The 18,084-nt window shown below is 42.1% G+C and overlaps 1 protein-coding gene across 6 annotated transcripts in view; it reads left to right on the plus strand.

The window, feature by feature from the left end:
• LOC143293889 (uncharacterized) overlaps positions 1-14,708 on the plus strand; it is a 49,322-nt gene extending 34,614 nt beyond the window's left edge. The window contains exons 4-5 of one of the 6 annotated variants that reach the window (XR_013056816.1): positions 3,397-4,193; positions 4,266-6,226. Coding sequence is in view for 5 of the 6 variants with exons in the window: in XM_076605226.1 (XP_076461341.1) it covers positions 13,254-13,807 (554 nt within the window). In the remaining variant the exon portion in view is untranslated. Of the gene's footprint in view, positions 1-1,012; positions 2,138-3,396; positions 6,228-7,744; positions 8,866-13,253 lie in introns of those variants that run through there. The other 5 variants (XM_076605226.1, XM_076605227.1, XM_076605234.1 and 2 more) reach the window with 5 other exon arrangements.
• The last annotated feature ends 3,376 nt before the right edge of the window (positions 14,709-18,084 follow it).

Raw genomic sequence — 18,084 nt, forward strand, 5'->3', positions numbered from 1 at the left:
AAAGAGAGAGAGAGATGGATGTACTGGTTGCACAAGCTGCTAAATTTTTACGAGCTCTGCATTATGGTGCATCTTGGATATTTATGATTCAAAACGAATTTTGAAGCCTTCAGACGACTGATCAAAGCAATTCGATGATAGGCTCAGTGAACGCATTATAAGCTGAACTATGTTCGAAGTGTTTGTTGTAAGACGAAGCGCGAACGCAACAGGCTAATTTGGTGTTTGTCAAAATTGTTGTTTGAGTGATAAGCAAAATATTAGTTTTTTTGCAAAACGGTCAGTAGTATGGTGCAATCAGTAGTGACATCTTCGGATAGAGATGCAAACCCTTTTTTTATGATCCCTGTCAAGCAGCGTAAAAAGCTTTCTGTTAAAAGTGTATATTAAACAAATAAATGAAGCCAGGTATTTGGTCTAACTGATAGTCTACATTGATACTGACCGGGATATTCAATAAAGCAAACGATGGTACAGTGGAACTAAGGCCAATCGTTAAACCAGTGGTAATATGCCTTGTAGACTGGACGATAAAAGTATCCAACATTCAGATTTGTCTAGTGCTACTGTCAGTCAGTATTTTGTTTTTAAAAATCAATGAAATTGACCTCGTGTTCCAGAAATACTAGTTTGCCACACCGTTTCCGGAAAACTAATCCAGTAAAAAAGAAAGAAAAAAGATTAAGCTAAGCGCTTATTTCGTTGGTGAATTAACTCACAAATAAGACTTCTGCCACAACGGGTCTTTTAAGATTTGTTTTTCTGGAAATATGTTCTGAGTTCCTGTGCTGACGAAAACAGACAAATTTGGGAAGAAAAGGCATGCCTGAACATGTAAGGTTTAACTGTCACAATCTGCCTTGATCTCGCTACCCAGTAAAAAGAAAACTGTCGACTGTATTGGCCATGGACACTTAGATCTCACGGGAATTCTAGTGTCTGTGTATAGGCAGAGAGGTGCAAGTGGAACCCCCTTCCTGAGGAGAACCTGTGTGGTGGTGCTCTGTTCCAGGGCCGTTGTCAGGGTGGTCGGCTCGCACAGGACGCTCGTATAAGGCGTACACCCAGGCGGACATCCAGAAAGCCATTGAGCTCGTGCACGCGGGGGCCTCGCTGATCGTGGCGGAGACCGCCACCCGTGTGCCCGACGCTACCATCCGCCGGTTCTTGAAGAAGTGCACCGCGCATAGCGGGCCGTGTAAAGGGGCGAAGTACCGCCAACAGGAGTCTGCTGCCAATCCGCAGCAGTGATCCTGTAGCCTGTCTTGTCTGTCTGCCCGAGGGCCGTCTCCACGAAAACCATGGTCTGCCTAGGCTGTCCCGCGTCAGTTCCTCCCTGAGTCCTCTCTCACACCATCACCGGCAGTGTGGGCATGGTTGTGTGGAAAGATGTGTATGTGATGACCTCGATCATCTGCTGCTGCGTTGAGAATATTCACCAGCAATTCAAATTTTTTTTTAATGAGTGGAATTGGAAAAAAAAAAAAGAGATGTAAACTGTTGGATATATTAATTGTGATGACACGTTCGTCCTAATAAGAAATTAAATGAGCTTACTTCTGGTGGTGGAGATATTAAGGTTTGTAATGGCATGTTCTTCGTAATGAGAAATTAAGTGGGCTTACTCCTGGCGGTGGAGATATTAAGGTTTGTAATGGCATGTTCTTCGTAATGAGAAATTTAATGGGCTTACTCCTGGCTGTCAGCTGTGTTTAACTAAAAAATCACATAAAACCAGCAGTAGGAGACTGACCAAATTCTGCCGGCATGCCAGAAAAAAAATCTTAACGAAATACTGTCAAAATCCGTCTCAGAATTGGAGAACAATGGAAGAAACGCATGATACCATGCATTGTTACTGGACAGAAATTCGAAGAGTGAAAGAGAAGCGAATAGGAAAGGACGTGTTTTAATATTTCGAGTTAAGATATGGACTTTTGAGTATAAGTTATAACTACTGTTTGAAAAACGTGACGTTTTCTGAGTGGTAGAGACTAAAGAAGCTTTCTTCTTTTTTCTTTTTTCTTTTGTTTTGAGAAAGAGTTAGTGATTCAGGCATGGTTTTAAAATTGCTTTGCAGAGCTAACATGGTCACAATGCTGGAAAAAAACCCAAACAAACAACAAGAACAACAACAACAAAACACACACACACACACACACACACACACACACACACACACACACACACACACACGCAAAACGATGGGGTTAATGCGTGTGGAATACGCGCAGATACGTGACTTTTCGGGCCAGTGACATGGTGTGACGAATGAATAATTTTTCATCCGTCTTTTATTTAGTGGGAAAGACACAGGGCATGCTTGCTTTGGTGATACTAGTCTCTTCTTCTTTTTTTTTTTACTTTTTCTTTTTTCCCTCCCCTCCCCCTTCTTCATATGTTTTGTCGTCCTCCCCCATTTCTGAAGTTCAGTCACACGATGAAACGGGATGAACTGAACGGGGTGGTATTTGATTTATATGTAAGAGTGAAACAGTATCACTTGAGGATGATATGGGTAGTTCATAAAACACTGATATTGCTGTGCTGTTCATGACATTGGTGACGATGGTGGATTTTGTTGTTTTGTTTTTGTTTCTTGCATAACAGGTTTTGGAACAGAGTCTGACATCCTATTTTTAAAAGTGAAGATTTTAACATTCACATTGACATTGCCTTACAGGAATGTAAATGCCATGATACTGATCGTCCTAATGAAACACACACACACACACACACACACACATGCACTCACGCACGCACACGCATGCTTGCACGCACGTACACACACACACGCATACGCACACGCACACACACACACACACACACACACACACAACCACATACACACACAACCAATCAGTGATGACAGAAATAATGAAAGAAATTGTCCTCAAACTTTACCAGGCGTTTCAGTTGTATTTTGGTTTGATTACGGGTGCATTTTATCCCAGATAATAAAAGAAGACAAAAAAAAAAAAAAAAAAAAAAAAGAAAAAAAAGAAAGAGAGAGAGAGAGAGAGAGAGAGAGAGAGAGAAACGAATCGGTATATAGGTCCCTCAATAATTCACAAACTTTTTTTGTTGTTGTTTTGTTGGGTTTTTTTTTTTTTGTCTTTTGGGGGGTGGGGGGGGGGGGAACCTGTCCAAACACCTGGGGAAAAAAACACATGAAGAGAATGGTCCCTCAATAATTCACAAACTGGTTTTGGGGGGAACCTGTCCAAACACCTGGGGAAAAAAAAACACCTGAAGAGAATTGGTGGTTGTGTAGGTAGGGTGTGGTGTAGGGACTGTGGGACGACGTGTGGTGCGGAATGCAGTCTGACCACTCAAAACAGAGAGCCGGGGTCATGCTCAGTCACGGACAAAACGCTGGTGGTTGCTATGTTCCAGGAGGACCGGCAATTCATCCTCCGCTGCGTCGTCAGTTGCCCGGTTACAAGTTGTACAGCCCGCAGGACACAGCCCGGGCCGTAGACCTGGTGCACGAGGGAGCCACCTTGGTGGAGGCTTACAAAGCCACCAACGTGCCTTACTCCTCCATCTGTCGCTTCCTGAAGAACTGCACCTCGCACACTGGGCCCTGCAAGGGAGCCAAGCACCGGCCGGGTTTCTGTGACTTTCCCACGCACTGACGTAGCATCATCAAATTGGGGCCCTGCAAGGTAGCCAAGCACCGGCCGGGTTTCTGTGACTTTCCCACGCACTGACGTAGCATCATCAAATTGGGGCCCTGCAAGGGAGCCAAGCACCGGCCGGGTTTCTGTGACTTTCCCACTCACTGACGTAGCATCATCATATTGGGGCCCTGCAAGGGAGCCAAGCACCGGCCGGGTTTCTGTGACTTTCCCACGCACTGACGTAGCATCATCACATTGGGGCCCTGCAAGGGAGCCAAGCACCGGCCGGGTTTCTGTGACTTTCCCACGCACTGATGTAGCATCATCACATTGGGGCCCTGCAAGGGAGCCAAGCACCGGCTGGGTTTCTGTGACTTTCCCACGCACTGACGTAGCATCATCAAATTGGGGCTCTGCAAGGTAGCCAAGCACCGGCCGGGTTTCTGTGACTTTCCCACGCACTGACGTAGCATCATCACATTGGGGCCCTGCAAGGGAGCCAAGCACCAGCCGGGTTTCTGTGACTTTCCCACGCACTGACGTAGCATCATCACATTGGGGCCCTGCAAGGTAGCCTAGTACCGGCCGGGTTTCTGTGACTTTCCCAAACACTGACAAAGCATCACATTGGGGCCCTGCTAGGGAGCCAAGTACCGGCCGGGTCTCTATGATTTTCCCACACAATAACGTAGCATCATCACATTGGGGCCCTGCAAGAGAGCCAAGTACCGGTCGGGTTTCTGTGACCTCACACACTGATGTAGCATCACATTGGGGCCCTGCAAGGGAGCCATGTACTGGCTGGGTTTCTGTGATCCTCCAACACATTCCGTTGACGTAGCATCACAGTGGGGTCCTGTAAGAGATCGGCTGGGTTTTCGTGACCGTTCTACACAGTGACATCACAATAGGGCCCTTCGGAGGACGCCTTCTCACACAGTAAAGTGATTTCAAAATGGATTTCTGCGGGTGAGATAGTACTTGAGTTTCTGTGTCCTTTCACACATTGGAATAACATCACTGCGAGAGGCCTAGAAAGGTAACCAAGTAACGACCGTGTTTCCGTGACTTTCTGACAATGTGGTGTAATCTCATCCACCTCACAGTGACGTAATATCACAGTGGGCTCTGAAACGGAGGTTTTGATTGGTGGATTTAAATGGTGCTTGGTTTTTGTTTTATTTTGAACAGTGTAGTGAGTTTGATAAAGGGAAGTCCAGTCTTCGATGACAGAAGGAGCAATAAATAAACGACAAACCCATGACCATACCCAGCGAGGTTTGTACCCCAGTACCTCCCCACCCACGATACCAACCAACTGACCGGAGATTTGAAGATTTTGAGATTTGAAGCTTTGAGAAACAGAGATGTTTCTGATTTTTGGGGGGTGGATTGTTGGGGGTATTTGTTTCTTTCCAGTCATCTGTTTTCTTTTATCCATATCAGACACATGCCAATAATTTTCTCCAAAGCAATTTCCTCCAAAGCTTCTTTTTTCTTTTGGAGGCAAGATAAGACAATGTCTTGCACAAGATATTTGCAAAGCCATGTTGCGGTCTCATTTTTGTTTTTAACTCTCTCCATACGAACGGCGAAAGAGACGACGTTAACAGCGTTTCACCCCAATTACCATCATCAAAATACTGCAGTCGGAAGGCTCTTATACTGAAGAGGTAAATGTTGACAAAGAACACCACAATTCTGACGACGGAAGCTAAAGGTTGGGTCATTCAGACACCCACTGGACATCCGAGGGGTCTGTGTAGAGGAGAAGAGAGGACTGGCCGCACTGAATGAGTTAAGGTCAAGCCATGAAAATAAAAACGAAAGGCTTTTGCGTGTTTGGAAAGGGAAAACAGAGAGCGGGGATTGTGGTCTGTGAAAGTTTAAGAATAATTCCACACAAGTTTCAAGAATCACAATGTGTATAGTGTAATGTTCGGGATTTTCATAACCCATGCGATATGCAGATAATCATACCAGTGTTTTTCTCAGCGTTTTTCTACGTTTCTGTGTGTCTTTTCGTTTTGGTCTGTCTGTCCATATGTGTTTTCGGGATTCAGACAACCCGTATGATATACAGATAATCATATCTGTGTTTTTTCCTACGTTTTTCCGAGTGTTTCCGTTTTTGCCTGTCTGTCCATCTGTCTCTATTTCTGTCTGTCAGTCTAAATCATCGCCTTGTCCGCTCTTGTGATGTGCACAAACGCAAGCACATGTTCTCAGACGCATATGAGTACTTCCAGTTATCGCCTCTAGCACCACCACCACCAGAAATGATCAGTACCACCAGACATTTACAGGAATGGATGATCTGCATATCTTACAACAGTGTTGTCTGCAAAGAGGATCTTGACCGGAAACGTACCGACAGAGAAAAAAAAAGCAACAAAACCCTCCCCCCAGCAAACTACACACAGGTTTTCAGTTTGCGGGTTGTCTCACGAAAGGGTCACCAAGGCACAGTATAATGATCCAGAAGCTCTCAACGAAGTAAATGGCCAGTCATCGGTGTGCACTAATAAACTTACTTAAACTAACAAGCAAATAGAGAATAAAGGAGTTATGAATGAATAAAGGGATAAGCAAATACAGGAGCTGCATTCAAGAAAAGAGGTGCACTAATAAACGTACTTAAACTAACAAGCAAATAGAGAATAAAGGAGTTATGAATGAATAAAGGGATAAGCAAATACAGGAGCTGCATTCAAGAAAAGAGGTCGGGCAAAAGCAGTGAGTTGCACTGAGTCTTCCTTTCTTTGATTCGTTGACTCACGAGCGTCAGAGTCATTTGAAACCAACAACAACAACCCCCCCCCCCCCCCAAAAAAAAAACAACAACAACAAAAAAAACACACGTCAAAATCAGTGTTTTCCCCTTTCGTCTCTTGAATGTAACTAATACCTTTGTTCCGCCTTCTTTCTCTTATCTTTTTTTCTCTTTTCTTTTTGGATGTCATTACTTTCAAAGTTAATAGAATTAAAGACTATTTCAGGTATCCTGGCTGAACGTAAAAAGAAAAGAAAAAAGTTTATCTTAACAGAACATCACAATGATCTCGGCTTCAGATTGAATTTCAAGAAGGTGTCATAGTACGCGGACTGATCCATATACGCTGCACCGTAACTTCTAAAAGAAAAATAGAGGATGGGTAGGTGGGGGATCATCATGATCATCAGTTATTCCCTTTTGTCTTCATAGTGTCTGTTTATCTGTCTGTCTCTCTCTCTCTCTGTCTATCTATCTATCTATCTATCTATCCATCCATCCGTCTATCTATCTATCTTTCTGTCTCTCACTATCTCTCTGTCTAGCTATATATATATATATCTATATATCTTTCTATCTATATTTCTATCTGCCTGTCAATCAATCGATCAATCAATCAATCAATTTCTCTCTCTCTCTCTCTCTCTCTCTCTCTCTCTCTATATATATATATATATATAGAGAGAGAGAGAGAGAGAGAGAGAGAGATACATCACAGGCAGCATAAAAGCCGGTAAGCTGGAGTTAAGCTCATGACATTTGAAAATCAGCACTTGAATGAACAAAACAACAACAACAAACCAACAATCAAATCCGAAATCGACAAAAATAATCACAAACATCATTCAAAGAAAGCGTTTGGATTTTCCCTCGGTTGTCTTTTTACCATCCTGTATACGAGCTAATGAGAAGAGCTAATTTTTAGCCAGCCAGCGTCAGGTTGCGTGTTCAAATGTTGATCTGGAGCGTACGTTCGAGTTCTTGTTTGATACATTGAAACGGCATTACCTTTTCAGAAGTAATTAATTAGCTGGAATGTGTTGCAAGATAGCGGCATCTTTGTCAACGACCCTGTCACCATCCTAAAGATCTTACAGTTTATTTTCAGTCTCGGACTTCCTGATTTGCATAAAAATGTGTTTCCAAGGAAACCAAAATGACCTTCAAGAGTCTCACGGAAGTGGGGTCATAAATGTTAGCGCTACGTGTCGTGTGTCACGAAACACAGTTGCATAGCTGGGGGGGAAAGAAAGAAATGCATTACCTCATTCTCCACCCATCTGCTTCCAAATTGCCTCTGTTGTCCACAAGAAGTAGCAGCGCGGCTTTTGTCTCTTTGTTTTTTCAGTTGGAGGTCGATCAAAAGCTGCCTTCCTCCAGTCCGGCATGTCCCCACTGCTGTCCTCAGACCGCTACACACACAGAGGACCCACAACAGCCAGGCCGCCACTGGAGCAGTCTGCCGGCATGGGCAGTGCCGATCACCCGCTTGCGGGGGACCTGCCGGGGGCGGGTTTAGCCTTCCACATGCCCCTGTACCTCCAGTCCCGGCTGAAGAAGCAGTACTCGCCGCAGCAGATGCTGGCGGCCATGGCGGACGTGGACGCGGGGAAGCCGGTCAGCAAGGCGGCCAGGGCTCATGGCGTGCCCCTCAGGTCCCTCTACCGGAAGCTGAAGAACCGGAACTCCGGGGTGGTCACGGAGCCTGGGATGCTGCCGCGCTCTGCGGGGCCCGATCTCTCCATGGAGGACGATTCTGTGGATCTGACTCTGGCGCCGAACTGAAGGGGTTGTTGTGTACATGTTAGCTTAGCTGTGTCTCTCCGCTGACCCGTCCGTCCCTACTCCTCCTCCCGTCACTGTCAGAGGTTCGGTCCGTGTGTATCACGTGTGAACCAGTACCTTCATAGGTTTATAAAAAGCATGAAAAACAAAACAACAAAAAAACAACAACAACCAGATTTTGTGACTTGCGATGGTTCGGCTCGTGTGTATCACGTGTGAAGTAGTACTCTCGTAGGTTAAAAACAAAACAAAACAACATGACAAAACAACCAGATTTTGTGACCCGTGATCAGTTAGACATGGCTATTTTGGTTGTCTTTTTTTTTGCAGACGGACGCATTTAAAAAATCTACCAGCATATCAGCATAGTTTGCCCACGAAAGCTTCACATTGGATGCTCATTGTGTGATGTCTTAGTTCTTGTATACTGGGTGGTAATCTGCTAATTGATTCCAGAAGTAGACCATTGTGTTAGCCATGAAACTGGAGTTCAAGAATCGTCAAGTCATATCACTTCACTTTCCTGTCCCGTTCCTTCCACTTTTTTTTTCTTGCCATCAAAATCTCTTGCAATAGGAACTCTTGAAAGTCCAACTGTTCTACGTCTCTATGCAAGAGAACATACCCCATTCAAAACCTCAGCCGTGAACATATCTTGGATGAACAATGGGGGTCGGGGATGGTGTGTATGGATCTTTCCCGTGATGCGACGCTCTCCAAGGTTGTCCTTTCACAATAATTCAGAGTGGAGTGATGGCCTAGAGGTAACGCGTCCGCATAGGAAGCGAGAAAATCTGAGCGCGCTGGTTCGAATCACGGCTCAGCCGCCGATATTTCCCCCCCCCTCTACTAGACCTTGAGTAGTGGTCTGGACGCTAGTCATTCGGATGAGACGATAAACCGAGGTCCCGTGTGCAGCATGCACTCAGCGCACGTAAAAGAACCCACGGCAACAAAAGGGTTGCGGTTGTTCCTGGCAAAATTCTGTAGAAAAACCCACTTCAATAGGAAAAACAAATAAAAAACTGCACGCAGGAAAAAAATAAAAAAAATGGGTGGCGCTGTAGTGTAGCGACGCGCTCTCCCTGGGGAGAGCAGCCCGAATTTCACACAGAGAAATCTGTTGTGATAAAAGAGAGAAATACAAATACAAATAATTACGGAAATTCAGGCCATGGAAAAATACATTCACAAACAGTAGTCACTGCGGTTCTAAGGAAATGTTTCACGAACTTTGATAGGAACAGACTGAAGTCCAGTTCACAGGAAGGGGTTATGGTTTGTAAAAGGGGTCTTTGTATCAAAAAGCATTAATTAAGATATGATTGCCCGAGAAACTGCGGAATTTATTTTTCCGCACTGAGGGTTTATGACGCAAGTTTGTATGCCTTTAAATCAGACTCTTAAAAAAAGAAGAAGAAGAAGAAGACGATATTGTTGTTGACTGTTATAAGGGACTGCTGTTCACGCATATGTGTACAAATAAAATAATATGTTGGTTTTTCTGGCTCTCCTGTGTCCAGTCTGTGTCAAATAGATAAGTGTTTTTCTTTTCTTCAATGAAACATATGGTATATCATGTGCAAAAGAAAGTACGTTTGGGTTTCTCGTAGTTCCGTCAGGTCTGTGATGGTACAAGGACGGGGATGCTGAAGATGAATACAGAGAGAGAGAGAGAGAGAGAGAGATAGAGAGAGAGAGAGAGACAGAGAGAGAGAGAGAGATTTGTATAATGTATGTGTTATAAGTAATGCAATGGTTTGGCCCGTTTCTGCCAGGACATTCAAAACGTGTTCTGTCTGGACTGATATCATCATATCATCAGGTATATCAATGGTGTATTCAACCTTTTTTTCCTGTCAATTTCTGAAATGGACAGTCAAGACATCTGATTTCCGAATTAAAGAAAAGATTTTTACTGGTATATTCTTCTTCTTCTTATTATTATTATCATTATCATTATTATAATTATTATGATTGTTGTTGTTGTTGTTGTTGTTCTTCTTCTTCTTATTGTTATATTTAGATTCAAATTTCACACTTGGTTCGATTATCGTATTTGAAAGTGCAAAACTTATTTTGTTTACAAGTTTTTGTTCGTTTGTTTGTTGTTTTTTTTAGTTTCAATTCTGAATGCCCGGAATGCTGAATTATGAACAATACTACCTAGCTGAACTGCTTAACATGGAGAATCATTCTACCTTGCAAGTAGTTGTACCTGTGTGGAAAATCGCTCTTCATGTGTGTGTGTGTGTGTGTGTGTGTGTGTGTGTGTGTGTGTGTGTGTGTGTGCGCGCGCGCGCGCGCGCGTGCTAGGAAAAAGTGAGATAGACATGTAGACAAATACAATGTGTGTGTGTGTGTGTGGAGGTGGGGGGGCGGGGGGGGGGGGGGGGGGGGGGGGCAATATTTTTTATACGGAGGGGTGTAGTCTCACATTTTTGTTGTTGTTTGGATGGAAGTGTTATACGCCATTAAGGAACAATCTTCATTTTGATGATTTTGATTTTGTTGTTGTTGTTGTTCAGTTGATTGGAAAAATATTTACAAGGCCTCTGCATTATTTGTTAGTACACCAGTTGCATTCATTGCGGGTGGGGACAAGCGTTGTTGTGGCGAGTATTCTAAGAGCTGGTGATCACCCCTTTAGAAGAGGAACATGCTATTAATAAATAAACAACAATATAAAAAAACAAAAACAAAACAATTTAAGCGTTCTTCAGGATATTGTTTTGCCTGAATGCCTCAGTCGTGTGTGTTTGAATTCCTTGTGAAAGTCAACTACGTATGAAATATGTGGGGATGAAATATGTGTGCGTGCATTTCCATAGGGTTGTGATGTACGCGTGCATTCGCTCTTTGCGTGTCTGTGTATGTGAATCTGTCTCAGCTGTCACAGTCCCTGTCAGTCGTTTTTTGGTCTGTTTGCCTCCTCTCCTTCTCGTTGCAATGAGGTGTGTGTGTGTGTGTGTGTGTGTGTGTGTGTGTGTGTGTGTGTGAGTGTGTGTGTGCGTTGCGTTGCGTTGCGTGCGTTGCGTGCGTGCATGCGTGTTCAGTTTCTTGAAAGGGTCTTTCTATCTCGCTCGTTCTCTCTGTCTCTGATGTTGTGGTTAATATCATTCACGTTGTTAGTGTTGCATTGCAACGATTTGTTTGCTCGTTTAAGCATATCTGTTTTGTCTCGTTTTCCTGGTATTTTTTCCCCTTGTCAACACACCTCTTTTAATCCTCCTAATTTTGTTTTTGCCTTGTCAACACACCTCTTTTAATCCTCCTATTATTGTTTTCCCCTTGTCAACACACCTCTTTTAATCCTCCTAATTTTGTTTTTTTGCCTTGTCAACACGCCTCGTTTAATCCTCCTAATATTTTTCCCCTTGTCAACACACCTCTTTTAATCCTCCTAATATTTTTCCCCCTTGTCAACACACCTCTTTTAATCCTCCTAATGTTTTCCCCTTGTCAACACACCTCTTTTAATCCTCTTAATATTGTTTTTCCCTTGTCAACACACCTCTTTTAATCCTCCTAATATTGTTTTTCCCTTGTCAACACACCTCTTTTAATCCTCCTAATATTTTGTTTTGCCTTGTCAACACACCTCTTTTAATCCTCCTAATATTGTTTTTGCCTTGTCAACACGCCTCTTTTAATCCTCCTGATTTTGTTTTTGCCTCGTCAACACGCCTCTTTTAATCCTCCTAATATTGTTTTTGCCTCGTCAACACGCCTCTTTTAATCCTCCTAATATTTTTTTTTTTGCCTTGTCAACACACACCTCTTTTAATCCTAATTTTTGTGTGTGTCTTGTCAACACGCCTCTTTTAATCCTCCTAATATTTTTTCCCTTGTCAACACACCTCTTTTAATCCTCCTAATATTGTTTTCCTCTTGTCAACACACTTCTTTTAATCCTCCTAATATTTTTTCCCTCGTCAACACACCTCTTTTAATCCTCCTAATATTTTGTTTTGCCTTGTCAACACGCCTCTTTTAATCCTCCTAATATTTTTTGTTTTGCCTTGTCAACACACCTCTTTTAATCCTCCTAATATTGTTTTTGCCTTGTCAACACACCTCTTTTAATCCTCCTAATATTTGTTTTGTCTTGTCAACACACCTCTTTTAATCCTCCTAATATTGTTTTCCCCTTGTCAACACACCTCTTTTAATCCGCCTAATTTTGTTTTTGCCTTGTCAACACACCTCTTTTAATCCTCCTAATATTGTTTTTGCCAACATCAACGCACCTCTTTTAATCCGCCTAATATTGTTTTTCCCCCTGTGAACACACCTCTTTTAATCCTCCTAATATTGTTTTTGCCTTGTCAACACACCTCTTTTAATCCTCCTAATATTGTTTTTGCCTTGTCAACACACCTCTTTTAATCCTCCTAATATTGTTTTTGCCTTGTCAACACACCTCTTTTAATCCTAATATTTTTTTTGCCTTGTCAACACACCTCTTTTAATCCGCCTAATATTGTTTTTGCCTCGTAAACACACCTCTTTCAATCCTCCTAATTTTGTTTTTCCCTTGTCAACACGCCTCTTTGAATCCTCCTAATATTGTTTTTGCCTTGTCAGCACACCTCTTTTAATCCTCCTATTATTTTGTTTTGCCTTGTCAATACGCCTCTTTTAATCCTCCTAATATTGTTTTCCCCTTGTCAACACGCCTCTTTTGATCCTCCTAATATTGTTTTTGCCTTGTCAACACACCTCTTTTAATCCTAATATTTTTTTTGCCTTATCAACACGCCTCTTTTAATACCCCTAATTTTTTGTTTTGCCCTTGTCAACACACCTCTTTTAATCCTAATATTGTTTTTGCCTTGTCAACACACCTCTTTTAATCCTCATAGTATTGTTTTCCCCTTGTCAACACACCTCTTTTAATCCCCCCTAATATTTTTTTGCCTCGTCAACAGACCTCTTTTAATCCTTCTAATATTTTTTTTTGCCTTGTCAACACACCTCTTTGAATCCCCCTAATATTATATATTTTTCCTTATCAAGGCACCTTTTTTAATCCTCCTAATAATCTTTGACGTTCCCCACTATTGTTCCAGCGCGACATCGGCTTCTCAAATCCTCCTCCTCCTCCTCCTCTTCCTTCCCCACCACCACCACAAGCACCACCACCAGCACCAACAACATCATCAACAACAGCATCAACAACAGCAACAACAGCCTCGGCCTGACCAACGAGAGCTGGGACCTGTATCACGAGCAGTACGAGCAGAAGCGGAGGGACCGGGCGGAAGCCATCCAGGCGGCTGTGGACTACGTGCTGCAGAGCGGGCTTCCGGCCTACAAGGTGGCCAGCATGTTCCGCGTGTCCAAGACCACCCTCTACAGGCACCTGGCCCAGCAGGTACGAGCTGCGGACGGTTCCTCGCCGGGAGCGCCCCCCCGCCCCTCTGCTGGGGAAGGGGAGCTGTTGGCTTCTGGTTCTTCAGCTGCTGTTGATGCTGTTGCTGGTGGTGGTGCTGTTGTGGTGTCCGAGTCCGGGACAGGCGGGAACAGCAGCAGCAGAGTTATGGTGGCGGGTGGTGCAGGGATAGTAGGGTCCGTTGTGGATTCTTCTTCTTCTTCTGCTGGTCAGAGTCAGGGCCAGGACTGATTGTGTGACCTGTAGTTCGTTCGTTCGTTCGTTCATTCATTCGTTCATTCAATCATCATCATCATCATCATCATCATCTTGTTCTCATTCACCTTCTGCTGGCCAGCGTCAGGGCCATGAGTGATTCTGTGTTCCGCATTCCGCATGGGGGGAGTTTTGACCTGCGGTTCATTCATTCGGTCGTTCGTTCATCATCATCATCGTCATCACCACCACCACCGTCAGCATCATCTTCATTATCATTATCATCGTTATGATATTTTTGTTATCATTATTTTTACACATGCTGTAATTAATCGTGTTTTTTTTTTAAACCAAGGTGAGTTAGGCTACCTTTTTTTTTTTTCTCACTCATGGTTCACCACAGGTCGAAGCATTTTTAAATGCTCGGTCTGCCAATATCAGGGAAATGAATCCTTCCATGCTTGCTGCGAATGATAGTATGATATGCAAGGCAGTTATTATTTGTGATGTTTTTAATCATCAGTCTGTTTTATGACAGAGCAATTTTATTGTTATTGTGTCTGTTAACCTGTACTCCGATGTGTATTAACATGTTTTTTGTTTTTTTTCTTAATGCATACAGTAAATCATTTTTTAGTTCATATAGTTTCGTGTAAGATTATTATTTATATAAAAAAAAGTTTGCGTGGTTAAGATATTTTTTCAAAAGCATAAACTTCATAGAAAGCAATTCTATCGACCCGTAAGCAAGACGAATAGTGACGGGTAGAAATGAAAACTAGAAATAATGGCACTGCTGTTGTTATTTATTTAATGTTTAAAAAAAAAGTACATTTCTGAATTCAGGAAACATGGTATTCGGATTTAATGGTCGTTTTATAGCAGTAGGCCTATGTTGTCATTGTGTTCCATGATCATTATAAACTGTATGTTGAAAATATTTGGTGAATTAAACTATTTTATAGAAAAAAAGACAACTTTTTTTCCTCAAATTCTTTCGTGTACTGGCAAAAAAAAAAAAGAAAAAAAAAAGAAAAAAAAAGAAGAAAATCTCATTCGTCCCTCAAACGTAACCCTCCTCCTCCACCCCCTTATCGGGGTGGGGTTGGGGGTGGGTGGGTGGGTGGGGGCTGATGCCCGGATGTACCCAACTGCTTGGCGGACAGAGAACTGATCTCTGCCAAATCAAATTAAGTATCCGTGATGGTTTAAATGTACTCAATATATATATATATATATATATATATATATATATATATATATATGTATATATATATATATATGTATATATACATATATTTGTGTGTGTGTGTGTGTGTGTGTGTGGATTGTTTGGTTTTAAGAAACAGGGAGAAAAGGAGTGAAGACTCCTCTTGGTTTTACTTAACATTGATATCGAATTAAATACTGTGTTTACTGCTTTTAAAGATAACTCATGTCGTTTACAAGACATCCTTCAAAATGTTGGCTACTTGTCATCGAAAGATCTGTACTTCATGGATACTCCATAACGTGCACCCGTTACATCACTGTGCAATGTTCTCAAACGGCTTGTTTATATCGAAAATCCAACTGTACTAAACACGAAGGCGGCTAAGGCTTCCCGATAGTGCAGATGTAGCGCCGTAGCAGTGAAAGACAATGAACCATGGACAAAAAAAACTTAAGGGGACCACATAACGGTCCCCCTTCGGACGACGTACAGGGCAGATAGCACTTAGAAGGACCCATCGTCGCCCAACTTGAAGTGGTATGCTACCCCCCCCCCCCCCACACACACACACCAATACTTCACTTGAAAGTTGAAGTATTTTCAGCCTAACCTATCCGCAAATGGACCTATCAACAACCTATCAACAAATGGAACAGTTCCCATTCCTGCACCGCTTGTTTTTAAGGTCGCGCTTGAACTGGACCTCACCTTGTGCAAAGATTTACAACTTCACATCTGGAGAGCAGGTAATCAGATAGCAAGCAACGAATACCTCGCCTACAGACACCCATGAAAAGTCAATCTTTTAATACATTCAGATGACTTGGGGGAAATGGTTTACTCCTTGAAAAATTATCTGGATTGCTTAGACTATTCTTGCTTCAAAAATAGAATGGCGTCCCTTTCTTAACACCCACCTTTGTCATGGTCCCACTCCATTATTAGGAAAGTTTCAGGGCGTCACTGCGTTCGGAAAAAATTCATACACACTACATCGCATCTGCTAGGCAGTTGAATGCCTGACCCGCAGCATAACCCAACGGGTTTAGTGAGGCCTTGAGTGCACGTATAATAGCCAGTATTTGTCGATCTGTCAGCGGATTTCTTCAACAGAAATTTGCCTGTTTCTATCAGTGGATTTCTTCAACAGAAATTTGCCTGTTTCTATCAGTGGATTTCTTCAACAGAAATTTGCCTGTTTCTATCAGTGGATTTCTTCAACAGAAATTTGCCTGTATCTATCAGTGGATTTCTTCAATCAGTGGATTTCTTCAACAGAAATTTGCCTGTATCTATCAGTGGATTTCTTCAACAGAAAATTCAAATTTGCCTGTATCTATCAGTGGATTTCTTCAACAGAAATTTGCCTGTATCTATCAGTGGATTTCTTCAACAGAAAATTGCCTGTATCTATCAGTGGATTTCTTCAACAGAAATTTGCCTGTATCTGTTAGTGGATTTCTTCAACAGAAAATTGTCTGTATCTGTCAGTGGATTTCTTCAACAGAAATTTGCCTGTATCTATCAGTGGATTTCTTCAACAGAAATTTGCCTGTATCTATCAGTGGATTTCTTCAACAGCAATTTGCCTGTATCTGTCAGTGGATTTCAACAGAAATTTGCCTGTATCTATCAGAAATTTGCCTGGATCTATCAGTGAATTTCTTCAACAGAAAATTGCCTGGATCTATCAGTGGATTTCTTCAACAGAAGTTTGCCTGTATCTGTTAGTGGATTTCTTCAACAGAAAATTGTCTGTATCTGTCAGTGGATTTCTTCAACAGAAATTTGCCTGTATCTATCAGTGGATTTCTTCAACAGAAATTTGCCTGTATCTATCAGTGGATTTGTTCAACAGAAATTTTCCTGTATCTATCAGTGGATTTCTTCAACAGAAATTTGCCTGTATCTATCAGAAAATTGCCTGGATCTATCAGTGGATTTCTTCAACAGAATTTGCCTGTATCTATCAGTGGATTTCTTCAACAGAAAATTGCCTGTTTCTATCAGTGGATTTCTTCAACAGAAAATTGCCTGCATCTCTCAGTGGATTTCTTCAACAGAAAATTGCCTGGATCTATCAGTGGATTTCTTCAACAGAAAATTGCCTGGATCTATCAGTGGATTTCTTCAACAGAAAATTGCCTGTTTCTATCAGTGGGTTTCTTCAACAGAAATTTGCCTGTATCTATCAGTGGATTTCTTCAACAGAAATTTGCCTGTATCTGTCAGTGGATTTCTTCAACAGCAAATTGCCTGTTTCTATCAGTGGATTTCTTCAACAGAAATTTGCCTGTATCTATCAGTGGATTTCTTCAACAGAAATTTGCCTGTATCTATCAGTGGATTTCTTCAACAGAAATTTTCCTGTATCTATCAGTGGATTTCTTCAACAGAAATTTGCCTGTATCTATCAGAAAATTGCCTGGATCTATCAGTGGATTTCTTCAACAGAATTTGCCTGTATCTATCAGTGGATTTCTTCAACAGAAATTTGCCTGTATCTATCAGTGGATTTCTTCAACAGAAATTTGCCTGTTTCTATCAGTGGATTTCTTCAACAGCAAATTGCCTGTATCTGTCAGTGGATTTCTTCAACAGAAATTTGCCTGTTTCTATCAGTGGATTCCTTCAACAGAAATTTGCCTGTTTCTATCAGTGGATTTCTTCAACAGCAAATTGCCTGTATCTGTCAGTGGATTTCTTCAACAGCAAATTGCCTGTTTCTATCAGTGGATTTCTTCAACAGCAAATTGCCTGTGTCTGTCAGTGGATTTCTTCAACAGAAAATTGCCTGTTTCTATCAGTGGATTTCTTCAACAGAAAATTGCCTGTTTCTATCAGTGGATTTCTTCAACAGAAAATTGCCTGTATCTATCAGTGGATTTCTTCAACAGAAATTTGCCTGTTTCTATCAGTGGATTTCTTCAACAGCAAATTGCCTGTATCTGTCAGTGGATTTCTTCAACAGAAATTTGCCTGTTTCTATCAGTGGATTTCTTCAACAGCAAATTGCCTGTATCTGTCAGTGGATTTCTTCAACAGAAAATTGCCTGTTTCTATCAGTGGGTTTCTTCAACAGAAATTTGCCTGTATCTAT

Source organism: Babylonia areolata, chromosome 19 (genome assembly GCF_041734735.1).
Source record: "Babylonia areolata isolate BAREFJ2019XMU chromosome 19, ASM4173473v1, whole genome shotgun sequence".
In the NCBI taxonomy this organism is placed as follows: Eukaryota; Metazoa; Mollusca; class Gastropoda; order Neogastropoda; family Buccinidae; genus Babylonia; species Babylonia areolata.